Source organism: Euwallacea fornicatus, chromosome 12, assembly GCF_040115645.1.
Source record: "Euwallacea fornicatus isolate EFF26 chromosome 12, ASM4011564v1, whole genome shotgun sequence".
Taxonomy (NCBI): domain Eukaryota; kingdom Metazoa; phylum Arthropoda; class Insecta; order Coleoptera; family Curculionidae; genus Euwallacea; species Euwallacea fornicatus.
This window is the reverse complement of record NC_089552.1, coordinates 2,233,836-2,259,915: the sequence shown is the minus strand read 5'-3', so window position 1 is coordinate 2,259,915 and position 26,080 is coordinate 2,233,836. Positions and strand designations below refer to the sequence as shown.

The 26,080-nt window shown below is 34.7% G+C and overlaps 4 protein-coding genes and 1 long non-coding RNA gene across 8 annotated transcripts in view; 3 read left to right on the top strand and 2 right to left on the bottom strand.

Moving 5' to 3' along the window:
• pigs (pickled eggs) overlaps positions 1–6,034 on the bottom strand; it is a 45,475-nt gene extending 39,441 nt beyond the window's left edge. The window contains exons 1-2 of one of the 2 annotated variants that reach the window (XM_066288005.1): positions 5,764–6,034; positions 4,146–4,489 (exon numbers count right to left, since the gene is read on the bottom strand). In XM_066288005.1, coding sequence (XP_066144102.1) covers positions 4,146–4,319 — 174 coding nt within the window. In that variant the 5' untranslated portion in view covers positions 4,320–4,489; positions 5,764–6,034. Of the gene's footprint in view, positions 1–4,145; positions 4,490–4,564; positions 4,940–5,763 lie in introns of those variants that run through there. The other variant, XM_066288003.1, reaches the window with a different exon arrangement.
• LOC136342328 (uncharacterized) lies at positions 3,077–4,490 on the top strand. Its single transcript, XR_010732624.1, has 2 exons — positions 3,077–3,285; positions 4,118–4,490. It is a non-coding gene; the product is annotated as an uncharacterized lncRNA (long non-coding RNA).
• A 925-nt stretch (positions 6,035–6,959) lies between the features above and the next one.
• Positions 6,960–20,048, top strand: Sos (Son of sevenless). 2 transcript variants are annotated; one of them, XM_066288055.1, is made up of 23 exons: positions 6,960–7,342; positions 8,735–8,854; positions 8,906–9,049; positions 9,109–9,273; positions 9,460–9,471; positions 11,476–11,654; positions 11,709–11,869; positions 11,922–12,135; positions 12,203–12,291; positions 12,352–12,513; positions 12,574–12,740; positions 12,799–13,107; positions 13,319–13,452; positions 13,507–13,792; positions 13,843–14,106; positions 14,166–14,348; positions 14,425–14,539; positions 14,680–14,846; positions 15,101–15,262; positions 15,345–15,652; positions 15,910–16,099; positions 16,475–16,749; positions 16,867–20,048. In XM_066288055.1, exons 1-23 carry the CDS (start codon positions 7,253–7,255, stop codon positions 17,045–17,047), a joined length of 4,077 nt encoding a protein of 1,358 aa, XP_066144152.1. In that variant the 5' UTR covers positions 6,960–7,252; the 3' UTR covers positions 17,048–20,048. The 2 variants fall into 2 exon arrangements, with proteins under 2 accessions (XP_066144152.1, XP_066144153.1); XM_066288056.1 differs by lacking the exon at positions 9,460–9,471.
• Positions 20,049–20,554: 506 nt separating this feature from the next.
• On the top strand, positions 20,555–25,129 carry LOC136342755 (uncharacterized). 2 transcript variants are annotated; one of them, XM_066288874.1, is made up of 12 exons: positions 20,555–21,344; positions 21,421–21,673; positions 21,728–21,841; positions 21,895–22,078; positions 22,131–22,276; positions 22,331–22,466; positions 22,713–22,895; positions 23,065–23,168; positions 23,235–23,350; positions 23,528–23,647; positions 23,859–23,978; positions 24,039–25,129. In XM_066288874.1, exons 1-12 carry the CDS (start codon positions 21,244–21,246, stop codon positions 24,325–24,327), a joined length of 1,866 nt encoding a protein of 621 aa, XP_066144971.1. In that variant the 5' UTR covers positions 20,555–21,243; the 3' UTR covers positions 24,328–25,129. The 2 variants fall into 2 exon arrangements, with proteins under 2 accessions (XP_066144971.1, XP_066144972.1); XM_066288875.1 differs by having other exon boundaries at positions 20,557–21,344; positions 23,074–23,168.
• Positions 25,019–26,058, bottom strand: Dpm3 (Dolichyl-phosphate mannosyltransferase subunit 3). The gene is made up of 3 exons (XM_066288880.1): positions 25,762–26,058; positions 25,243–25,320; positions 25,019–25,192 (listed from the first exon to the last, which is right to left on the bottom strand). Exons 1-3 carry the CDS (start codon positions 25,909–25,911, stop codon positions 25,127–25,129), a joined length of 294 nt encoding a protein of 97 aa, XP_066144977.1. The 5' UTR covers positions 25,912–26,058; the 3' UTR covers positions 25,019–25,126.
• Positions 26,059–26,080: the final 22 nt, after the last annotated feature.

The window sequence follows — 26,080 nt, the reverse complement described above, 5'->3', positions numbered from 1 at the left end:
TGAATAACACCAAAACATAATGACTATGTATCTGACAAAAATAATGAAGTGTTTCTTATACATACTCTCATATCTTTTCGTATATATACATTATTAGTTACTCATTCTTCAAAAACTACTCGGAACTTTATAGAAAAAAAATCCGTCATAACAAAAATCGAGGCTAATATCTGCAAAACCGTGAGAGGAACATAATAAACATGTTATTGGAACTTTAACATGGCGTATCTCAGCAGGAAGCAGGAAAGATATGGACAGGTGATATTTTTACTTATCTCCGCTAAATCTACAAACAGCAAACAAATTATGGATGTGATACTTTCCTACTTTCGTATTTCCATTACGTTGAAATAGGTACTGACATTCAACATTTAGATCTTGGAAATCGTAAGAGGTAGGGGCTCGGTTAAAATGACGCAGAGTTGCCCTTTTTATTGTAGATTAATATTAAATTTTCATATTTTACGAATTCCAAGTACTATTTTCAAAAATATCCGACGAAATGAAAATTCGTAAATTTTCATAATTACCTCTTCTTAATTTAATGTAAAATGCTCAATAAAACCTTCCTACAACATTCCAAAACCTATAGTGCAGCGACGTTGTGTTTAAACTATATGACGTTTCGATTTTCAAAATACTATTTTCAACTTCAAAATTTTAAATATGAATCTCTTATCAAAAATACATATTTAAAAATTTAATTAGTACTCGAGAACCACGTGTGTGTCACTTAATTAAATACAATGAGTCTTATGTATCAATTGTGGTTTTGTCAAGTCATTTCTAGGAAAGTAGGCGGCTAAGTAACAATTTACTACTTCTGACATACTAAATATATGCTTAAATCATTTTTTCAAATTCTTCGAGTTATATTTTCAAATTACAGAATTTCGAAATTATCAAACTCAATAGACCTTATTTTATATGAACAGCACCGACAGAGTAAGATGCTAAAATGACCTAGCCAAAAATCAGCCTTAACTATTCAAATCAGGCTAAAACTAGCCTATACAAACTTTGACGTTTCAATTGGAAAACACTTTGCTTTTTTGCTAATTTTCCTGATGCCTTCAACATGGGAATGTATCAACATGAATATCATCGAGAATAATATTAAGGGGAAAACATTTTCAAAAGTGTTTTATCAATGTGCACTTCAAGTCAGGTGCAACTTTAAACAGTTTTCCAAATACCACAGGAATTGAGAAGAGAGATTTGAGAGTGTTTCACAAATTTTCATCTTCCACATGAATATTTTAGTTTTTTCATTCATACTCCTACTTTTCTAGATTCTGAAGCCGAATAATAAGAGCCCTTATTTGAGCCATTAGTGTAAATAACCGTTATTTTCGGGTAATTTTCACTGAGAATGGTGGGCAATTTCATCCCTTCAACACTCCCACTAGTGTGCGAGGCGTTACTCTCGAAAAATACAAGAAAGAAATACCTCGAGATAACAAAATCCCTTAAGTTCGATGTGAAAATGGTGGAAATTCTATCGGCCTATAGTAGATTTGATACATTTGAGTCATGTTTTTCCATAAAAATAATTGAAAATATTTATTTGGAAATACGTTCTCGTCACTTTAGTACTTCCGGTACCTACTCAAAACAATAAGATATTAGGTGATGATTCAAATGGTACATTAAACTCTCTCCCCTTTATCTCCACAACCTTGCAAGGTTACTGTAGCTACGTGAGTTGGCACATGTATTTAATTATCAATATTTTCACTTAATAATTTCGCTTATTTGAAATTTACGGCAACGAAAGTTAAAGTTAATCATATCTTGACTAATTAACATTTAGGTAATAACCAATTTTTATCGCCATACAAGCTGTACATTTTATTGTTGTTGTAAAAAACGAAATAACCAATTGTAACTTGATATCGATAGATTGCAATAAAGATTTCAAGTTCAATCGAAAAATTAATTAATCTAATCATGCCAAGAAGAATCTAATATCAATTCATTATATTTGTTAACTCAATATTTTTCAGTCGCAAATGTTTTTGTCCGTCAATGAATTTGAGGAGATTAATATAATTGAATTGTACATAGTTCTAAATATATGAAATATTTGTTATTCGCAATAAACCTTTAAATTAATCTAACTAACCCGAATTAACACAATCTCAAATAGTCACTTGATGTCGGGTCGCAAGCATTGAAACATATGTGGCACCATCTAACCGATTTTTTTAAATTTTAGATTATGAAAATATTAAGAGATGGTGCTGCTATTAGTTCGGCTTTTCGGGTTTTCTGGCTCAAGGTCTATAGATTTCCAATGAATTATTGCACAAAACTGTGGTTTTATATCCAATATCCAAGAAAAAAAAACTTCACGCATTATCTTTATTCACATCCTGGTAAAAGTAAAAAAATCGTCTAAAACGAATACTTAAAGGTCGAAGCCCGGGAGTAGCTACTATCACGGTTCTATAGCCATATAGCTTTCCGTTTTGCCCAAAGCCGTCAAGCAAACGGTAAAACCGCAAGCACTTAGCAATTTGGTACCACTATTTTTTTTCTACGATTACAACAAAGATAACAAACATTAAGCAAGGATCGATATAAAATTTAATGTGTGTGACATAACCGCCCATCAAGGTTATTTTATTTAAATTAATGCGTTTTCTAATTCGAATCTCTCGGTATGGCATCGACGATGTATGCACTCATTTAACAGCACTAGAAGGTTTTTAAGTGCTTTTAATATTGCGTCCTAGTCAAATAAAACAGTAATTCACTATACAGTGAAATTGCTCCTTAATTGAAATTGCTTATGCATTTAATTAGGCTTGAACGTTTAGCAACATTAAGATAAGGTTTCAATTATGACGATAAAAAGAATCCATATCAACAGCAGTACGGTCGATTATTAAAGTTGCGCAAGATCGTTAAGAAATTTCACAGAAGAGAGAATAAAACTGAAAACAAACGACATGAGGAAAATACTCAAAGGCATAGAGAAATGCGTTTTATCATAACTCGTAGAATTATCTTTTTATTAAATTTTGAAAACTGCGATGTAGCTAATTTTTCTATTTTCATCTATACCTACAGCCATCCCCCAAACATCGCTACTAGTCAAAATTTGAAATTACATCAAAAACTGTCAATGCAAAAAAGCTAAGTTCAACACATTAGCAGGCACAAATCTAAGTTCAATAAGATAATTCGCATGTAATTGCTCCCTTAAGGGCTAAATTATTAATGTTGTATTAACATTAACACCAATCTAGTTTCCACAAAAAAAATCTCTCAATACTAAGGGTAAGTTGCAATGGTTTTATGAAAATTAGCGTAGAGTTAGAGTTATCGAGCATCACGTTAAATATTTGACCCCAAGTAAATAGTTCGACCCTAGGTTTGGATTTTTTTGTGTTTTCCCAGAGGTGGGTATAATGAGTATGAAGCAATAGAATTATAAAAGGGAAATTGCAGCAGCATTGGTCGCAATTGATTATTACACATAGAGTATGAAATTAGGCATAGACAATCACAAAATAAAGCAGATAATTGAAGAAATTATGCAAAAAATGTGATTCGGTTTTGAAATGTGAGTCAAAGTCAATAATTGAATAGCAGAGATATTTTCTGCAAGAAATAATTTCAGTTTGGCAATTTTATTACTTACTTCATATTGTTTGTACCTACTTCTGCAAAAACGATAAAAACTCTGATTTTGGACTATTGCTCGGAGAAAATAAATCTCAATTAATTTGATCTTAAGTAACCAAACAGGCCATATAAAATTATCGTATTTCTACACTACGTATATGTAAATAATTATATTTCGACTACTACTTTCTGACTTCCTATTCTGTTTACTGCTGAGCTCGATAGAACCATTACCAAGTTTTAACATATTTGGACCATCAGATATTTTAATTGGACTACACGTATACTTACTTTAAAAACACAATGACGCTCATGCACAATAAGTAGCCAACTAAGGCTCTTAAAAAGCCACAATAATTGATTATTTTCAATTAGCATCGAACACATTATGTAAATATCAGTAAGGTGCTTTAAAACCTTCAAAAACTGCACTCAACACTTTTCCTGTATTCTACATTATAATTATATTCTTGCGCCTTTTCAGATTATACATAGAAAAAAATAGAACTTACCTCGCACAAAGCAACTCCAGTCTCCAATTTCTCCATAAAATTGTCTACAGCAATATTGAGGTGCGGATACATGGTTTGTAGCCATTCTGCCAGATCTTCTTTCATGGCATACAGGTATTCTTCGCTAGATTTAAAGGGCCTGAAGGGCCTCGATTCAAGAAGGACCGAACTCATGTTTTTATTGTTATTATAATTTATTATTGTGTTTATGCCGTTAGATGATTTTTTAAGCAAAAAATTCGAATTTTTTAGGAGGTAACGGGTTTCTCATGGAGGACGTCTGAAGAGGGCGGAATAATCATCGTTTTGTCTGTCGAGGAAATGGTATTTTTTTCGTTTATTTTCTGAAAGAAGAGTAATATTTTGATTATCACTGAAAAACTGGAAAAATTCAGAAAATAATAATAAAAAAATCCTACCAACAAAAAATGTGGAAATGCCTCCCAAACAGCCAAAACAACAACAAACAGAGTCAACAAAAAAAGTAAAACATGAAAAAAACAAACGACGTAAAAATCCGAAGAACAATACTTTTAAAGCCAAAAGGAAAAAACACGCACCGGAAACAAAAACGGTGAAACGGAAACAAAGCACAGTCGTCGCGGTTCCGTCGTCGGGACGTCGCTTGGAGCAATGAAAACAAACGCGCAGCGTCTACACAACCGAACTGCTAGATAGTCTAGCGAGTCTTTGAAACAAATGAATAAGTAAGTAATGCGCACAACCTCCGCATTGATAATACTTCGGCAACGGGTACTACTTATGGGTAACCCTCACACACGACTTTTGTTGATTGTCTCTTGTTTTTGATTTTCAGACCAATTAGCGCTCATGCGACTGCGAGCCTGCGAATTATTCGATTCAATGAAATTCATACAATACTCTGCTTAATAAGTTAGCGATTTTCTGGTAACTGCAAAGCGCCCGCCACTACTTTGTTAAGTTACAAATAAGCTACAATGACCGATTTAGATTTGAAGTTAAAATATGGAGTTAGAAGCAGTGGCCCAAAATATTTGCAATTTTTGTAGTTTTTGCAAATTTTTCTATTTGAAACATGCAGGTGTCTCAAATTGTCCCACTACATCGTTTCTTTCTAGTGACAAATGTGCGATTATTACTCTGAATTATTACCATATAAATGCGGCGACTTTAATGTCACTTTTTGGATACATTAACGACTACATGGTACTCGTTGGTTTTCAAAAGATTTTTTTTCTCTCTGCTCCATTTAGCTATGCTTTTATAGCTTTACAAGAGCCATGGTTGAAATATTCTACCTTAGTACAGAAGAAGAGTATTCTCGTTACTACCTATCTGAAAAGTAAATCAAAGGTATCCCAAAAGATCTAACTTAAATATTTAAGCACCGATAAGTTCTAGGCAATCAGTACTCCTTAATAACTCTCTAAAAAAATTTAAAATATTGAGATACAATAAATTGGTGATCGCTTTGTATAAAGCTTATTGCTAAGGCAAGTGCGTGAAGGGCATAAGTGTCTGTGGCTGCGACTACAAGATGCCGTTGGCCAGTTTAATGGCAAGCAAAGCACAAGTGAGTTTTTTTTGTTCATTACCTGACATGGCATGTGTTAAAAATGCTTAAAAATAAACATACCTTTAAAATGGTTACTTGAAGTTCTGTCCCTTAAATCACCGCACTTTAGGCTTCTCAACAAGCCAAACCTACGCGATCTTTTCGCGCAAAATCAATAAACATAATAAAGTATCCGGTTGTAAGGCAGAAAAAGCGTTTCTATTTCAAAATAAGTAAAAATCCAACATAAAGTTAAACCCAAAAAACGGTTAATGAAAATTGAGGCTTAAGGAGTTCAGCTGATCATCCGGCCATAGACATCATTTTCGATGTACGCTCGACGTCGGCGTCGCGACGCCCGATAATGCCGACTGCCGATGTCTCGATGCAACCCCCAACCCCAGCCCTCACAGAGGGGTGAGATTTTCTCCCCCTTCTCCGGATTTATTATGAGAAAATCTGCCAATGACCACAAAAAATTCCATTTAAAGTTATTGGTTTTGTTCCTCTAATAAAAATTTAACTCTGGAGCGAACGGTAAAACTTCTCTACACCGTTTTTGAGATACATATTTGTGAAAAAATTTTAGGGTAGGTGCCTTCGGAATAGTTATTACTCTGTTAACTCCCCCTCTGTACTAATGAGAAGACCCCTTTTTTGATGTCTGATTTTGATCACTTCTTCAAAAAAGCAAAAAAAAATAAATTATTAATTTTTTGTTTGTTAACTACAAGCTAATTTCCATAAAAACGTCGAAATTTACCCTTTGGACTAATTTAGTGTTTTAATTGAGATGTGGGTAAGTTGAACCAATAATGCTGATGTATAAAGGATCAGCAATAATGTTCTTACCAATATGGCGAATAACAATTTATAGATAAGTCCCCATTTCATAAGATAAAACTACATTTTATCTGGTGTGACAACTATGTCTCCACATCAATAATTTTACTCGAGTTTTTCGATCTATGTTTTTCTTTTCCATACACGCAAATAGAAAAGGATAAAATGAATTTTGCGCTTTACATAGCTGCCAAATCTTATCGATTTTCTGTACTGCGCATTCCCCAGGCTCCCTGTTAACATTTTATTTGACAATAAAACGAGATAGATTATCAACGTTACAACTCAATGAACAGTGATAGCCTATAACATGGATGATCTGTTGATGCTCTGAAAAGAGTTAAAAAATCTGATGAACTACACAGCAGTGAAGGATAGATATGTGATCCGTCTGTTCTTGGAAAATTGTGAAAAATGGCGTTGTATCTGTCACGTCGCAATTTTGACAACTAAATGTTTTGTGGTCCCACTCGAACGATTTATTTTGAAGAAAATCCCAAATTTAATAGTTTTTCGCGGAATGAAAATCGCCAAAAACGGAAAATGTGCAATGTGACCTAAAGCGAAAAGTGTTCTGTAACATTTTTTAGTTGATTTTTTGTTTGGGTGCACCGTTTTTAAGTTGAAGATTTCCGCTATTTTTCCCGTCTTGAGATGACAATGGCGGTGCTAAAGGAGTGTTTCAGGAAGGAGTGCTGATATTTTTCACGGTTTTCCTTAGATAAATATGAATACTGGCATCGGCTCAGACTACGATTTTGATTCTGAAGAAAACGCATCAAAATGGAAAGGTCTTTTGACTGCCGCTTTGAAAAAAGTAAGCGCCCCAAGTAGACACTGCACTTAGCTTTTCATTGCTAGGGGGTAAACCTAAGGTCACTTTTAAGCTGCTTATAAGTATTTAATAAAACACATGAAAAAAGTATGGTAGACACACATCTTTTAAAGCAGAGAATTCATACCAGTTTAGTGCAAAAATTGTACTGAGTCTAGATCAGTCCTCAGTTAGGTTCCAGTTACCTGCTTACTTCCCAAAATCTAAATGTGACAACTGGCCTTCGAGGTTTAATTGTTCCTAATATAGACCAATTACTACTGTTTTCACAATAAATATTTCAATTAAAGTTCCTTATTTTCTAAAATTTTCCTTATAGTAAAAGTGAAAGGAAAATAACTCTGGAAATAGTTAAACCATCTAAGATGATTTTATCAACTGTTAGCTTAATTTGCATTATAATCGATAAATTTTTATTTTCATTAAGGTTTTTACAGGGTTTTCTTTATTTTTAAAGTTATTGTGAAAACTTTAAACTATTTTTGATTTGAAACAAGGATTTTCTCTGTTTTGTTTATATTTTGATGTCAATATTTGGCAGTTTTTGACTGTTTAATAGGTTGTTAATTTGCGCTTCCAATGTTTTATACTTTTTAAATTATTTTTGGATAAGAAAAAAAATCATATTTTAGGTTCTGTTTTTTATTTTTAGCTTAGTTTTATCTGAATTTTTAACAGAATTTGAAAACTAAGTATCCAGACTTTGCAATCTTTTTAGGTTATTTCATGTTATAAATGTATGTGTGAAGGGTTTTAAATCTTTTGATTTGTATTAGGCAATTTTTGGATTGCCTAATATATTGATTTGAATGAGGCAGACGGCATGAAAGAGGTGTGTGACAAAAATTATATGGTGTTAAAGAAAATTCGATTCACATTTAATCTTTTTGAAATATAATGAAAATTTATAGTTCCTTTTAAATGGTCTTCTATAGGTATTATTAGATTAGGCTCTTTATTTTGATTGACAAAATGTAAGGTTTAGTTATGTTAATTATTATCTATAATTTTCATGCATGTGAGAAATTTCTATTCTGTAATATACCCATTCGCATTGAAGAGATACTTGCATACTTTCTCCCAGTATACCTAATTTTTGATGAATTTCCTCCTCCACACAATGTTACACCAACTATCAAACTTTTTAAGTTAATGTAATTTGAAGAAAATTACCTTTAACCACAAGCTAATAATAAGATTGTAAGCATGTCACAAACATGCTTACAATCTTATTCCCCATTTACAAAAAAAAACATTAAGAACTGAGACATCACATAGTTTGAAAAATATATTTCTTTTATTGTTTTTTTAATGCAAAAGATGATTATTTCATATTAATTACATAATTTTTAGTATCCATATATATTTTTCTAGGTCTTAGAACAGGTTCACCCTTCTCTGGGGGCAAGAGAAGAAGCCCTCGATTATGTAGAGAGTTTATGTCTCCGACTTTTAGGCATGTTATGTGCCAAACCTAGTCCTCACACTGTGCAGGTATTGTCCATTCATTCACCCAGTGAATGCCTTAAAACAGTAATTTTGCAGGATGTTGAATCCAGGGTACAAAACACATTCCCCACGCCTATTGACAAATGGGCTCTCAAAGAAGCCCAGGAAGCTTTAGAGAGGGGAAAAAAGAAGTCTGTGCTCCTATTGCCTGTGGACAGAATTCACAATCTCATGCAAAAAGTATATATTGTTGGAACTTAATAATTGGCAGGTGGTTTTAAAAATTTTATGGATTTAAGGAATTGTTGTCCTACAAAGTAGATTCAACAGTATCGCTGTTTCTAGTCGCCGTCTTGGAGTATATATCTGCGGATATCCTGAAGCTAGTCGGAAATTACGCCAAAAATATCAAACACGTTGAAATTACCTACCAAGATGTGCAGATATCTATGAAGGTTGATAAGGTGGGTGTGACAATATTTTGAACCGTTCTTGTAGCATTCAAATTACAATTGAAATTATATTTTTTCTGGTCAAAAATACGTTTGAACTGCGAGAGAGAAAAAGAGCAAAGCAATCATTGCGTTTTTAGTTTAGTTAAAAATAGTTGCTATAAAAACTGCTTTTTGCTTTTCACGCTGCGCCACAAGCCCACATTCATGGTATGTAGGGTTTATAATTATTTTTTCTACCATATTTGATATTTGTATTAAAATTGTGCATGATACCAAGAGGGGTAGCTCACTCATATAAAAACGTATCTGATAATATGAAATAATGAAAGTCGCAAAATGTTCTTGTTTGGCCGCGATTGTATTTCTGCGGAAAAAATAAACATTTTACAAAGACATTCTTAAGCTCATTTGCCTTCTTTAGATATATCGTACAAATAAGGATTAAATAAATAATTACACTCAGACCTAAGAGCAGTTTGACCAAAGCACCGAATAACTTCATAAAGTATTTTGTTTTTGTGACTATCCGGAATTTATCACGCTGATTCTTAATAACCTTATTTTTCTATATATTCTAGAGTTCTCATAATTATTAGGTATTAAGAAACGTTACGATTGATATGATGAATAAAAATATTGTATAAATAAACTTTAGCAATAACTTTTATCGGACTTCTGTTGTCGTCAATAACCGAACACTTATTTTCCTTTACTGTATATTGTCATTGCTTTTGATGTATTTGAAGATTCTCTTGCGCAGGTATCATCATAAAGTCTCTACAAGATCATGAGAAGCGTTAGGATATTATAATTAAGATGTCGCATGAAAATCGCGTTTTTTTGAGGCTCACACTTAATTTTTTTATGCAAAATATTGTGAGTGAGCAACCCTTTGCATATGACAACATATTGAGCATTTGCCAATTATGAATATTAACCACCTTCAATATCGAATAAAACTTACAACTTTTTTTTGTATTTATGGTAGTATGTGTATGTCTATGATTGTCAGTGGTTGGCACTTAACACACAATTAGACCCTCTCAGAACAAAACAGCACTCTAACTATACAGGCCTTTCTAAACTTTTAGTATTCTTCATAGTGTAGAATTCTTACGGCCGTAGATAACTGCAAAAACCTTTACTTTTTTACCATTATGCATTTTCGCCACTTTTATTGCTTATTCAATTTCCACAAGCACATTTTTTTACGAACACATCTACAGGCTTTTTTTTCAGTTGCTTGCTTTGCGTTTATTGTTCCATTACTTGTCTATCCTGCTTTCTAGGCATCTGGCATAATTCGAATGTCGCTTTGCACCTATTTTTTCGATTCTTTGCACCAAGTTGATATCGTTGCCGGCACAGATGTTTAACGTGTCAGCACTGGTGCATGTAAATGTAAGGTTTTAAAGCACCTATTTGGTCTCTTGTATATATATTTCTATTTGATTGATTCTATAGATTAATTTGAAGTTTTATAATTTTAAGAGAGAAAATTAATTTCTAATGAATTTGAACATTGCGCGGGAAGTGGTCCTATTCTGAATATGTAGATTAAATTTAGAAAATAAAACACAAGCTAAATATTTCCAATAAATGCAACTTAGATTTGCACCCGGTCATGAGGCACCTTGTACATATACTTGAAATAAAATTCAAAATTCAGACTTGACAAAGATCTATAACTTGCGTAAAATTTGTAAAAAGATTATTATTAATATATACTTTATTTTAAGGTAATGAACCATTAGATATTATCATAGTCATGCACTAATTTTAAGAATTTGAAAATCTCACATATTCTTGAAAAATAAATCATCATTGTTGTAGGAAGTACATATTATGTTCGTACCTATAAACAGCCTAGTAATATACAAAAAATCATATGTTGGTGATAAAATTGCCTTCAATGCACTGGCAAGTTGCATTGTTGAGAAGTAGACTCAAATTTATTTCTGAAGTTAACTTTCTCCTACACAGTTAAATTTTGAGGGAGAGCCTTTGTGCTCCATGTCATTACACAGAATTTGCTTTATTCAGTGTAGATGTGGTGAAAGAAGTCTGTTTTGACCAAGTCTCAGGTAACACCTCCTGAACGGCAACATTTTTCTAAATTTCCAGCACTGTTAATACATTCTTAATAGTAATTTTTCTTTCTAATGCTTCTAATAGCCAATAAGCCATCAGGATTCAAATCGGTTTTTTCAGGCTTTGATGGACATGTTCTATCAAGATGAGGGAGGAGGTAATTTAAGCGAACGACTGAGTGAAAAACTAGTATTGTCTGCACCTCGGACAAGCCTTACCTATGAGGAAACCGTGAGGGAGCTGATCGCTTCAGAAAAGGCTTACTTAAAGGAGTTGCATATGATCATTAAAGTTTTTAGGTACTGTCCCATTTTTTCTATTGCGTACAGTGGTCTAACCACGTCTGGTTACAGAGAAGAAATTAAAAAGTTAACCACCGATCCTAAAGACATAGAATTGATTTTCTCCAACATTATGGACATTTATGAACTGACCTACACTCTAACTGGAAGTTTAGAAGACGTCATGGAAATGGCCCAAGAGCAGATGCCGTATATAGGAACTTGCTTCGAAGGTATTTCTATAACGTTCTTTAGTGATTTTATAATTTACCTTGTGGTGATTAGAGCTTGCCGAAGCTAAAGAGTTCGATGTTTACTGCAAATATGGCAGAGATGTTACTTCCACCACGTGTAGACAGACACTGTTGGAACTTTTATCGAAGCAACAAGCCACTTTGAATACTGCCGGACAGGGAATGGCATTGGCGTTGAAATACTATCTGCCGGCCCTTTTGACTCACCCTATTTGGCATTTTTTCTCTTATATGGATTACATTAGGTAATGTCCTGGTTAACAAAACAAATTAAAAAAGGGGGATATATACATGTATATTTTTTAATAATAGACTATTGATTGGCCTGTCTCCAGCACCTGAAGATAGAGAAATGCTGACTGAAGTCGAGGGCATGCTTAAGCCTCTACAAGACGAATTAAGTGAGTATTATTCGGGGTGTACAGTTTCTTCGAATTTTTCTTTCTCCCTCTAATGCACAGCTCATTGCGTTCCCTCACAACCGAACCCCCGGGGTTCGGCCACTTTGAACCAAGTGAAATCACGACGTTCCGCCGCAATAGAAAAAATCCAAGAACTGGAACGGATAGTGGAGAATTGGGACTCCAAAGATTTAGGGCAATGTTGCAATGAATTTGTTAGAGGTAGTGTTTTGAGTGTTCTAACCTCTCTGAACATGAAGTAATTGTTTAACACCGTTTCAGAGGATGTGTTAACCAAAGTAAGCCAAAAAAGACTGACTGAACGTCGTGTGTTTTTATTCGACGGTCTCATGGTGTTATGCAAGCCAACTACGTCGTCCAGGCGGCAGAGTTCAGTGCATCACACACCCCACACGTGTAGACTGAAAGAACGTTTCTTTATGAGAAAAGTATATTAATTTCTCTCCAATTTAGAATATACATGTCAAGAGGTGATGCATTTTTTAGGTTGAAATCAAAGATCACGAAGACACGGAAGAAATAAGACACGCGTTCGAAATATTGCCCAGACAAGCACCGAGCGTGATGCTCTGCGCCAAAAGCCTAGAGGAGAAAAACTCCTGGATGGCAGATCTAGTCATGTTGAATAATAGGTCAATGTTGGAACGGGTTTTAGATAGTATATTGTCAAGGATAGAGCAGCAGCACCCCTTAAAGTTACCGCCTCCGGAGCTGTATAAATTCGCAGAACCGGACTCGCCTGACAACATTATTCTGGAACAGCTGGAAAACGGCGGTGGTGTGCCTTTAATTAAGGTAAGTGGGTATCGTCATTTTTATGAAAAATCGCTATGGATTGCCATCGTGCAGGAAGTAATGAAATAAAATTGAAAGACTTGCTAATGCGCCAAAAATTTGAAGAAGTCTAACTATATACGTAAATTTTATGGAGCACATATTTATAATAGTTTTCAGCCTTGTGCAGAATAATAAAGCATTCATTTGACTAGTTTCCATTTTATTTCAGGGTGCTACTTTATACAAACTAGTCGAACGTCTCACGTACCACATTTATGCGGATCCGAAGTTCGTAAGGACATTTTTGACCACGTACCGAAGCTTTTGTTCTCCTACCACATTACTCAATTTATTAATCGAAAGGTATGTGTGCGACTTACTGTTCTTTTTTTTTTCATATTTTTTAAATCTGCTTAGATTTCATATTCCCGACCCCTCGAAAGTATACGAGCAAGACCCGAACGACACAGACAAAATCCAAAAAAGCAATCAACGGGAAGATTGGAAAAAGTACAGAAAAGAATATTGTCAGCCAGTGCAGTTTAGAGTACTCAACGTCTTGAGACATTGGGTCGACCATCACTTTTATGACTTTGAAAGAGATCCAGCACTTTTAAATCAACTGGAAGAATTTTTAGACTCAGTTGCCGGCCAGAATATGAAAAAATGGGTAGATAGTGTCAAAAAAACTATTAAGAGAAAGGTTGTATTTGTTCTGAATTGAATATGTGAATTTCTTATAAGGGCTTTTAGAAGGAGAACGATAATCAGAGGCATAAAAACGTGGCTTTTGTGGAAAGACCACCTCCGATAGAGTGGCACTTAGCATCGTCCAGTGAGGAAGAATTTAGCTTGTTAAAACTACATCCTTTGGAGATAGCCAGGCAACTTACCATAATAGAGTTTGATTTATATAGAATGATCAAACCAAGTGAGTTAGTCGGCTCTGTGTGGACCAAAAAGAACAAAGACTTGACCAGCCCAAATTTATTGAAGATGATCAAGCACACAACAGATGTATGTCAAGTTTGTTTACCTAAAATTTTAATTATATTGTTGTAAGTATTTGTTTTTAGTTTACCAGATGGCTAGAAAAAAATGTAGTTGAGGCTGATAATTTTGAAGAAAGGGTAGCAATTGTGAACAGGATATGCGAAATAATGATTGCATTAAATGAGATGAATAACTTTAACGGTGTTTTGGCTATCGGGTCGGCCACACAGTCAGCGGCAGTTCATAGGTTACGATTTACGTTTCAGGTGAGAAATACTTATTCAATTCAATTCAAAACTCAATAAATGATGTACTTACGTATGTCCAAATGTATGTTTTTAGGCAATTACACAGCATTATAAGAAAGCTTTGGACGAATGCGGAAGAGTGGACGATCATTTCAAAAAGTACCAAGAAAAATTACGGTCGATTAATCCGCCTTGTGTACCGTTTTTGGGCAAGTCCTAGTTATATTTTTATGCGAAAACGATTTATTATAATGCAACTAAATGACGCATTACAACACATATATTTTAACATTTAATGTTGTGTTTTGTCTTATAATTATAACGGATTTTTAATGAGGTTTTATTTCAGGAATGTATTTGTCAAACATTCTACACATAGAAGAGGGCAATCCTGATTATTTACCGGGAACTCAGCTGATTAATTTTTTTAAAAGGCGAAAAGTGGCAGAAATTACAGGAGAAATTCAACAGTACCAGAACCAACCGTATTGTTTTCAAGTAGCTCCAGCGATTAGAGTAAGTTCGTTTGTATGATTTTAAGATTGAGAAGAAAAAAAAATAGTGACCAGTAGCAGACAAAATACTATGTGAGCTCTATTAATTGAGCTACCTTCTTATCAGGCATGAGTCAAGTTTCATTTTCATTTCAATTATTAATAAAAATATTTTGCTTACTTGAAATGATTTCACTTCAGTTCAGGAGGGGCAAAATCACCATATACATTATCCATTTTGATATATATTTTTTTTTAATTATTTTTCTGTTTAAGATTTTTTTGGAAAACCTGAACCCATTTGGCGATATGTCAGATACCGATATCCAAAACTACCTCTATCAAAAGTCCATGGAAATCGAACCAAGAGGATGTAAGCAGTTACCTAAGTTCCCAAGAAAGTGGCCCAATTTGAATCTCAAAAGCCCCGGAATTAAGGTAAGTGTGACAGCCTCAGTGTTTTGATTCAATTTTTAATTAATGTAATAGTTAATTTTTTGAATATTGTTATTTAAATCAGCCAAAGCGTAGTGCTGGAAGCGCGGTAGCCAACAGCATAAACACGATGAGTTCCACCCTTAAAAGCGACGACAGCAAAAGCGAAGACTCGTCGAAAAGTGATAACGAATTCAGTGTGTTCGCTCCGGTACAACTTGGAACTGGGCAAAACAGTCCAACGCTCAGCCCAAACTCGCCCGCAGCCCCTTCGAATCCTATAATGAATTTGTTCAATCACTCCAGAAGTCCAAGCGTGAGTTCTGTGGTATCAACCGCCTCCTATAGACCTGCGAGGACCTCTGAGAGTGGGTCCAGTTTGCCATCGCATTTGTATGTTTAACTTTTCATGTAAACGGTGTTCCAAAATGAAGATACATTTTAAACTGCAAATAAAACATTTTAAATGTTCAAAAAATTCTAACATTTTACGTTTATACCAATATGCACATTTATTACTTAGTACACCCATTTGATTTTTGAAAAAGAATATCTATTTTGTAAATAAAAAACAATTAGTGTTAAAAATGTGCCTTCATTTTAGAACACCTGTTCTTATCATTTTTTCTATAAATGTATTTACATTAAAGCTCGCATAGACACACCCATTCAACAAGTTCAATGGGAGCTCCAAATAGTCCCGGTGGGCCTCGTACTCCCACGTCTCCGCACCCACCTTCCTCGGCAGAGCCAAACAGCCCAAGAATGCTACCGCCTACTCCACCTCCTTTACCTCCCAGAAGGCGAAAAGATAGTCCCGAAGTGAGTTCACCTCATCAGGTAAGCTTTAATTACTGACTAATTCTGGGGAACCTCACCAATATATTGAATTGTGGTTTTTAGAGAAGTAAATAGATAGTAGTACTTTTGTTTCTAATCTTTCCATCAATAATCCATAGACGTAGAACTGGTTTAAGAATTAGTATGTTTTCATTCCAAAAAGGTGTCATTTTACTACATGTCTCATCGCAGGAGTCATCTAATTGCTATCGCCTTTAAGTGGTATAGGTGAAGTAAACAAAACAAAATCGGAAAATTTGTGAAAGCTAACTACTTCTTTAATCGATTAAGTTCCTCAACAAAAACCCAACAATAGCTTAACAATAAAGTTTTCCAATGTTTAAAATTTGGACCTTGTTTGTTTCTCACCAACAGCAGGTGAAACAGGCGTCGGACGCTCCTCCCTTACCCCCGAAAGACCAGTCCCCGCCCCCGTTGCCACCACGCCGTGAGCCAGGCATCTCTCCCATTCCGCAGTACTACGGGTTGCACTCACACACCCTGCCCCATCCTGGTCACTATTCGGGCCACGGTCCAGTCCCGCCCCCGCTCAGACCCACGCATGCGTCGCAGCTGCATATCCGTAGACACGCCCACCTCACGCCCCGAACCTCCACCCATGCTCAACAGACAGCCAACGGCGGTTCAAGGTAAGGTTAAAATAGGAAGTATTTGCGGGCCATAATGGAATTTTTCGGATGTTTATAAAAGTATAGCATTTTTGAGAAGTCCAAATGGGAAATATTGTTTTTTTAATATGCATTTAGCATTCCCATCGCCACGTCGCCCGCCCGACCTCTCACAATATCACCACGTTACGGCTCGAGCAGCACAAGTGAGTCAAGTTCGGGCCAAATCACTCCTCAGCTACCGCCCAGACCGGCTGCTCGCTCCGCCGGTATCGCATACGAAAGCATGTTTCAGTACCCGAGCACGACGGGCACCTAGGACGAACCAGGCGGCATTTTTATGGTGGTCATGATCCCCTATCGGCCTTAAGTAAGGAGATTTGGTTCAGGTGGATCTATCAATGTCTTAAGTATCTTACACAAATTTATAGGAGATCGCTCGGGTCTTTTTCATTAATGTGACTCAAGTAAAATTGAGACTGGATGTTTTTTTATCTTCGAACCTATGCTGGATTTAAAGATTTTTTTGGAAATTTCTTTACTGGCAGGGTAACGTGACATAAACTACAAGGCACATGAAGGTTGTAATCTTAAAGGCTGCTAGAAGTATTGGCGTTGATTTTAAAACTTTGAATCCGCATTTAGAACAATCAGAAACTTTAAAGGAAAAGTTGAGTCATAATAGTGCGGGCAACTCGGAGCCAACCAAATATTTATGGTAGAGGCCTTAAATTGTTTGAAGAAAAAGGGGCATTTGATTGTGTATTTTTAAACATTCGAGGATCAAAAAATACTCTATGGACTCTTTTTATAGTTGTTGCAACAATTTTACCTCCAAAAAATTGTCTTCAATTTTAAAGGTTCGTGTAGCGTGATAATAATACCACGCGAGTACTCCTTTGTTCCCTAGTAAAGTTTGTTACATTTTTGTGGATCTGAACTTGCTCTCATGAACAGCGTTCGCATATAATTTTTTCCCTTCTTCTGACTAAAACTAAATACTACTGTTTCCCAGTACCCACATTGGCTGCCGTTGAAATGCACATATTGGGTGTTTCTGCAAAGTGTTGCACAATTTCAAAATTTATGCATACCTGTTGAATTCTTCCTCATGTGATATGTTCACAATTTTTTATTTTTGATATATGTAGCAGTTACGTGTGGTTTCCAGTTTGAAGGGCTCTTATTTGAAAATGTTAAAATGGTGCTATTTTTCATTGTTCATATACATATTTATTAAGATGCAATAAAGTTGGCCCTTTATCGACAATTTTAGGTGCTGATCTTGCTTGTAGAACTTCAATTTTAAAAGTCAAAAATGAGCTATTAAAATAAGAAATTAGTTCAGGTGAGTTCCACTTTCTTTTAGTTATACAGGTTATCAAGTATGGGAACGGACACAGCTTTGTATTACGACACAGCTCGATGAGCCATCGATAAGTGTCTGCTTGTGTGACCATATATTATTCTTATTATGTGGAGGCAGTTTTACTCATCCATTTGGTGTTTCTGTCCGTTCTCTTGGAGAACATGTTACGTGATTAAAATTTCAATTTTTTATTTCCATTTGGAGAGGACCGCTTTGCAGAAACACTGCGCAATCCGTGACATTTTTGCATTTCAGACACATCTTCGTGTTGATGCCGTTTCAAAACTTGGTCAAAAGACAAAAAATGCGTTAATTATAGACAACATATATGTATGTATATATGTATATATATATACACACACACATATAATCTAATCCCGATGTCCCTTTTTCTTGCTTTGACGTTAATAGTTATAAAATTCCGATATTTTTTTAATTAAAAAACCAAATAATGCGCCGATTTATTCGGACCACCCTACACGCTTAAACTAGGAACTCTACGCTTGCAGTCAGGAATAAACGTTAATCCGGTAGGCGACAAGATTCAAAGGCATTGAAATACGTGCAGCTTCCAATAATGAACTTGAACCTTATCCGAAACCGCTTTTTTTTCGGACATAAGTACAAAGTTTAAATTCTAAAATAATAAATTAAATAGTAATCTGTGTAAAGAAATTATGATCCTATTCTAGGTGTAAACTCGAGAGCTCTCTTCCACTCACTGTAATAAATGTTTTAAGTGACTAATTGTTGAGGAACTAAGGTCTTTCAGTAAATTAATAATAATTGTCGCGTAAAATTTGTGGTGTATTCGTCTTCAGTTAGGAAGCGCTGCCAGTTATTGTACAGTCGTTTCCACTGATGCCTGTTTACAAATTGGACGGTGATCTGAGTAGAAACCCGTCACCCAAATTCTAAATGTAGCTATTCTAAAATTACAGTATAATCATAAATACTATTGTAAATATAAATGTAATATTTTCCCTTTAACTATTTGTTTCAGATTTCTTGTTTTCTCAGATCTATTGTGTTTCCTAGGCTCCCCAAGAGTTATTAGTTTCAGACGTAAATTTCAAACATTTTTAAAGACAGCTTCATGTAACAAGTCTTGTAAATGTCGTGTAAATAATGTGTAGATGCCAAATATTCAAATTATTGATCATCTGTCATGATATTGTATTGTAATCGTATAATTATAATAATAGTAATCGAATATTATTTTGTTTTACAAAAATAAAGCGGTATCTATCTAATTTTTGTACCTAGTTAAAGAACATCATACAGAACGTTAATAAAGACCGCCATAAAAATGACATAATACTATAAGGCAGTTTGTATAATTTAATGTAAAATATTCCCTGATTGTAACAAAGAAAAATCACAAAGGAATTGTACAAGAATGCACTGCGTTTTAGCGCTTAGTCTTTATATAAACACGTCAAAAGACGTGTTATCAAATTTATGATATTGGAAGGCAGCAGCAAAAGTTTTTATTCTTGATCGTTCATATAAAACTAGCGCCTTCTAAAACACATTGCATCTTAACTTAGGTCATTTTTAATTTGACTTTGGGTCCATTGCGTAACTGCTGGTTGCTTTAGGAGTAGTTCAATTGAATTTAGGAAATGAACTTCCATCAGTTCGGAATTGTCTTTTGAAGTAATCAAAAGATATTGGCTTGTATAGATATTATATTAAATGCCTCTTAATTTTGAGTTGACCCGCTTTCTTAATGGACCCTTAATAGTTGGGGGATTTTCTTTATAAAGTGATTGATGTAGGATGATTATTTTTATCGAGAAATCAACAGGAAAATTCTCCGACGATGTCAATCTTAAGATATTTTTTTTAATCTGTGATAGTAGTATGAGGACCATATTTGTAAAAAATGATGAAATATTATATATTACCATATTATAATTAAGTACAATTAAATGTATCAATGTATTAATGATTCTTTAATTTGTTGTGTGAGGAAAAAATGATGGTATGTCAAGAATACCTTACTGGTCGCCCTTTAGTACCTTCAGGATTCTTGCGAACCTGACAATCTCCCAGTTTGACGTCCTGTTTAGGCCTTGTGACCGGACTACTACTCTGTTTTAAAGATAAAACCTGCGGCAATTGCTCGATACGTGTACAGAACGGTCTCCTGCTCAAGATACAGCCGACATCTTGGAAATACGCATTCCGTGCAAGTGAGTCGCTAGTGGATCATGCCTGAACCACTATAAGTATTTTTATTTGTTGCCAGCTCAACCTCATGACGAATTGTGCACTCTTTCCGTGGTTCCGGTCCCAGCAAAAACCTTTAAGAATGTGTCATGTCTGGTAAATGGTTCCAGTGATTCAGAAGTCTCAGCTAATATCCTACATGCAAAACTGCGCTTTTTCCAAACATTAGATTGTTCCCAATGTCAGTGCTAAATTACCTGCAGTAACATCATCAGGATTCGATCGTCAGAATACTTGACCATACATATGCAATTAATACAATTTAAGTTGGGGTATGGCAATTTCCTGACCTTAATGGCAGCCGTTTGCCACTATTTTTGTTTTCTGGGCAAGCGCATTGCATATTTTGAATCCAAATTTCTCATATATGTTGTCCAGGATAATTTTGGAACCATGGGGGCGGTGGTTCCCTCAGCGGTTGGAAAACGTCTATTATCGTTAAAATGGATGGCCTTGCATTTACACAAGATGTCTCAGAAATAGTGCCATAAATTAAACTCCATATTTTAGGCGCCGAAATAGGACCAAAATTTCATATAAAGATGTATGGGATAACATTCTATTTCCCATGAAGAGTTTGGTCTTGAGGATAATTTTTAATTAATATTTCCGGAACGGTTTGAGATAAATTAATGAAATATGTGTCAAAAAGCAAAAAAAATTACAAATCTGAAGATTTTTATGTAAAAACAGAAATAAAAAAATTGTCATTCAGCTAATTTTGAATGTGATCAGCTCAAAGAAACTTATCCTGCCATCTGTGGGTGAAGTCTGCATCCAGCAGACTGTCAATATTCAACCTTAAAAAAATATAAATAAATAAAAAGAAAAGGGGGAAAGCTTCTGCTAATCATTAATTCTAATCCGAATTAGATTAATTAGAAAACCAGAGTTGACTTCGTGTGACCACTATGGCAGTACCTCAAAACTGCAAAATACTCCAGCTCTCTGACTGCGCCATGATGTACATATTGTCTTATTTAGATGCTACGTCTTTATTCAATTTAAGCAGGTAAATCCGAATTTTCTGGCTCAACCCCTTACTTGCTCGTACACAAGCTTCCATGATATCCCTTACTACCTTTAAGGACCTGCCAGTATTTTAAGAACATAGTGGAAGATCCTCAACTGTGGCGCTATATTGAGGCCAGGCAAGAGCCGAACAGTACCAAAAAAGTTAATTATGTCTGCAATAGAATACACAACAAAACTTCACATATACTTCTAAAAGCTGAAAGCAAATATATGGGAGTGTTACCACAGGAAAATTTAATTGGCTGGAACCGTTTGGATCAACTTACAGTCTTGGCATTAGAAAATCAAAGATTTGATGGAAGATCTGTATGTGGTCATGTTCGATTATTATTATTAATTGGATTTAATTGGTGATTTTAGTTAACTTTAAAAGATTTTCCAAGAACTTTAGAAGAACTCAGTTTGAAGAAAACTTATGTCAAGAATGGAAAAACATTCTTTCAAAGCTCATTCAGTGCCATGGATAATTTAAAGGTAAAATCAAACAATGTGTTTTTTGAAATTTCACTAGACAATTTGATATTTAGGTGTTGGTACTGGATGAATGTGACTGGCTAGACAGCAACTTCTTCATGTCTATAGCTAAATATCCAAACTTAGAAATTCTATCTGTTATAAGATGTATGAGGCTACATTTAAACATTGTTCCTTATTTGAATGTGGCCAGGCATGGTTGCAAGAAACTGAAGCTCATTGATACCAGATTTAATAGTAAGACACACTTAGTAGCACTGTAAAATTATATTTATGGCAAACATTTCAGCTGTTGCTAATGACATAGTGTCTCGATCCCATAAAACTGTGGTAGCCATGTACTTGCAAAGCATGAGTTCTTATGAGTTAGACACTGGACGATGTCTAATAAGATGTCCACCTTTGACCATTGAGAGTCAAGATTTAATTTCACAAGTGAGTAAAAAACAACACAAAATTGTAGTTTTGTTTAAAGGTGAATGTTTTCAGAGTACTGTGAAAAACCATAGTTTAGGTGAGTACAAACATCTGATAGGTGTTGGTGTGCAAGAGTTACCGCGAAGTATACTATATCAGGACCCTTATCCCCCATGCTCATGTGGATGGGAAGATAAAGCAGACAATGGTAATTATATTATGCATTTCAGTAAATAACACAAATTTTCATTGTGAAAGATTACCATCAACTTCTTTATTTTATTGTAGAGATACAACACAAAAACAGCACCCATTAGTTTTTAAAGTTGCCATTTTCACAGATATAACAGTTTAACTCAAAAAAAGTTTTAAAACATTAATTATTGAAAAACATACAGTTTTGCAGTTTATCTTCTAGACCAAATGATAATAACACTGTCTATTTTCCATATAGAACCCTGTACAAGTGAAGAAATTGAGACCAAAGATATACACAGGACCATGCCAGTAGATGACCATATTGATTTCAATTTTTCTCCACAACGCTTCATATGTAATAGACATATGAAGGAACTGAACACACTTCCCAAAGACTTCAAGAACTTTTTCTATCAAAGTCAGAAGAAGTTTTATCCCGGTTAGTCATGTTGTTTGATTTCTTTATGAAGATTTTAAAATATTTTGATAGTTCTATTTTAACCAAACAACTGAAATAATTGAGAAATTGTTTATAACCTTTGCCATCAGTGGCCAACAGCATCTCAATTGTACTGCATTATATTCCGTTTGTTTATATTCATGATTAGATTTTCTAGACTCGTCGGATAACGATAGCGATTCTGACGAAGATCGGGACTGTTGCATGTTCGGAGTTGGTAAATCGCAAATGATTGTACTCAAAGTTAGAGAGGTATTTTATTCTCGTAATGTGTAATAAAAATAATGCTAAAATAAATCTCCTATTTGTCAATTTTAGGCTGATGAACAAGGAAACATTCCAGAACCAGAGGTTATAGATATTTTTAGACCTGGAAGTAATATCATCAATATAGATATTAATATAAATGATCAAGGAGCAGCACAAAGGCGTAGGTAAGTACATTGATAGTGTTTTTGATACCATTTTAACGTAATGAACACAAATTTGTTAAACCTAATTTAAAATGTCACTACAAAAATTACCTAAATTTTGAAAACTGTCCAATACTTTTACATATAGACATATTGTATCCGACTAATGATGCACACAAGCTCACTTCTCTAATGTAGACCTGAACTGGAGCAGCCTTCCACTTCAAGACAAAGTGACAATACTGATACTAGGAAAAGAAGAGCTAGTGAAGATGCCGGCAGCAGCAGTAAGAAACAGGCAGTGGATAATAATGAAATGTTAGTAATTCATATAATATACAACAAGCACGCAAAAATGGGTTTAAAAATTAATGTCTCACTTTAGTAAAAAGAAGAAAAATATCACTTCATGCTACCTAAATTTGCACACTTTCCGCGAATGTCAGTATAGCGTGTTTCAGATATATGCAGAGTTCATGTATCCTTGTCACCCAATAAATTCTACAAAATGTTTCCTCTGATTACTTAGGGAACCTGCCGCTGAAGAAAATAGAGCAGAACCTGTTCAGCAACAGGCCGGACATATCCGGGAGCACCAAAATGCACCCGCTAGAGCTGCCCGAGTACACATTGCTGGAGGACGATCTTTGTAATGCCAAATATGCTACACTAACCCGACGACGCAACTTTTATTATTTTTTTGTTATAGACGCGTGAACATAAGAGGGCCAAATCCGATTCGACTGATCCAGGAAGAATTACTGAACCAAGAAGAGAGTCAGCACAAAATTAGCTTACGCCGGCTTTCTCTAAGAGGGTATAGGGGAATTACAGATGAAGCTTTGGTGTGCGTCCAGAATTTGAATTTAGAACTACTGGATGTAACGCATACGGCCGTCACCAGAGACGGAGTGGCAAAGTTCCTTACGCTAAATCCGAATTGTAGAGTATTACATCCCAGTTATTGTGTGTGTAAACCTAGGATACCGTGCTTGTAAACTGGAGCCAAAATAAGATGGTTACGTGTTTGTGATTTGTGTAAAACAGATAATGAGAAAAATTGTGGCACACAGAATTTTTTTAGAAGACTGCTGTTATTAGCAATTTATTTTCTCATTTGGATGCTTTCGTAGAAGTTATATCTTTTTTTTTTATTGTATTAATTGATACTGCGTTAATCAAATTACCTAACTTGCATCAGTATAATAATTGCCACAACAACCAATTAAATTGATTAGTGGTTAATAAAATTATAAAATAAATTGTGCGAAATTGTCCATATCATTGGGACAATTGATATTATTAATTAAAATGATATGGTAATTAGTTGACATAAGGAAATGCAATGATCAAAATCGGAACCGAAATACAGTTTTAAAATTTTACCATTTTCTCCAAGGTCGCAAATTTCGTTCAAACACCTCTATCTGCGATATCATAGCTTTAATCTTCGTTTTAAATCCGTAGAGAGGCAATATCTTAACTGTTCAATTCAATACATTGGACAGCTTAACTGCAAACGCAGTGTTCCGGGCCATCCCCAAATCTTTTTAAGAATCAGAATGCAGTGACTGAATTCTCTTTGCCCCTCGCAATATAATTATGCCCCACATCAAATCGGACATAGATGCTGATGAATTCTCTTCTTCGCATTAACCTAGCACTTCAGTAGACACAGGGATCTGATAATTCAAGTTCTATCAGTTATTTATTAATAATATTAGCATCCTTAAGGAAATTGATTTTGTACATGCTATGTTCTAATAAAACACAAAAATTAATAAATATAATTAGAAGCTATGCTGCTGTTTGCTTAAATTTAAATCCAAGCTTTGTCAGGGCTGCTTTGGCCTCTATGATTTCCTAAAATACAATATTTGAAACTTAAATGGTTTACACATGGATAGTTCTACCTTTTGTAATTCCTCTGCTGCTTCATCACAATTATTAAAGGTATAAGCTCTATAGAAAACCAAAGAAAGGGCAAATACCTGAAATGAAAATATACATGGTGGAAAGAAACTACACAAGGAGTTTGGAAATGTATAGATTTACAAAGTTGGTTAAGTGGGCAAAAAGTTTTGCAGTTTGGAGCCTTAAGAGGCCTCGTTAAAAAAAATTAAAAAATTAACCGATGACGATGCTGAAGGGGTTATTTCAAATGGGTGAGACATTAAGTGTTCTTAAAAATGTTAATAAAAGTTTTGATATTGGCAATAGAGTGTAACTATTTATGCTGCTATAAGCGTCCGACCACGCAAGATCAGTTCAAGATTAGCAACTAAGAAGTCGGATAAAACTGACCTTACTCAGTTATGTAGCCAGAACCAGACTAATGTTTCAAAAATGCCTGATATAGAATTTGTCTTTGATGTCTCATTTTAGACTGTGAAACTAACTATTTTAAGCGCATCTAATTTAATATGGCTTACCCCAAATAAGCCAGCTAAAATAATCGGAGACCATAAAAGAAGGGTGTAGTGGTTTTTAGAAAAAGTATTCTCGATAGTATTGGTGAGTAAGGCCAACCAGAGCATACCCAGGGTTGCAGCTGCTACCAACCACTCAGATAGTTTAGTCATTGCGTCAAAATTAAGATTTAACACACTAAAGTAGGTTTATTAATTCATTCGTCCCTGATTTTAACAGATTTCTTATTTTTCCTTTGCAGAGTAAACGACGAATGTGAGGTTATGTTTATTTCACATTGACACAAGTAATTGCAAACAGTAAGTGTTAATGTGTAAACTT

Coding starts and splice junctions, on each gene's coding strand:
- Sos (XM_066288055.1), top strand. CDS start 7,253: ATGAATACTGGCATCGGCTCAGACTACGATTTTGATTCTGAAGAAAAC. Junction 8,855..8,905: donor CTAGTCCTCACACTGTGCAG/GTATTGTCCATT, acceptor GTAATTTTGCAG/GATGTTGAATCCAGGGTACA. Junction 13,793..13,842: donor AAAAAACTATTAAGAGAAAG/GTTGTATTTGTT, acceptor AAGGGCTTTTAG/AAGGAGAACGATAATCAGAG.
- LOC136342755 (XM_066288874.1), top strand. CDS start 21,244: ATGGCAGTACCTCAAAACTGCAAAATACTCCAGCTCTCTGACTGCGCC. Junction 21,842..21,894: donor GTGCCATGGATAATTTAAAG/GTAAAATCAAAC, acceptor TTTGATATTTAG/GTGTTGGTACTGGATGAATG. Junction 22,896..23,064: donor TCAGAAGAAGTTTTATCCCG/GTTAGTCATGTT, acceptor ATTCATGATTAG/ATTTTCTAGACTCGTCGGAT.
- Dpm3 (XM_066288880.1), bottom strand. CDS start 25,911: ATGACTAAACTATCTGAGTGGTTGGTAGCAGCTGCAACCCTGGGTATG. Junction 25,321..25,761: donor TTTTAGCTGGCTTATTTGGG/GTAAGCCATATT, acceptor TTTTCATTTCAG/GTATTTGCCCTTTCTTTGGT. Junction 25,193..25,242: donor CAGCAGAGGAATTACAAAAG/GTAGAACTATCC, acceptor ATTGTATTTTAG/GAAATCATAGAGGCCAAAGC.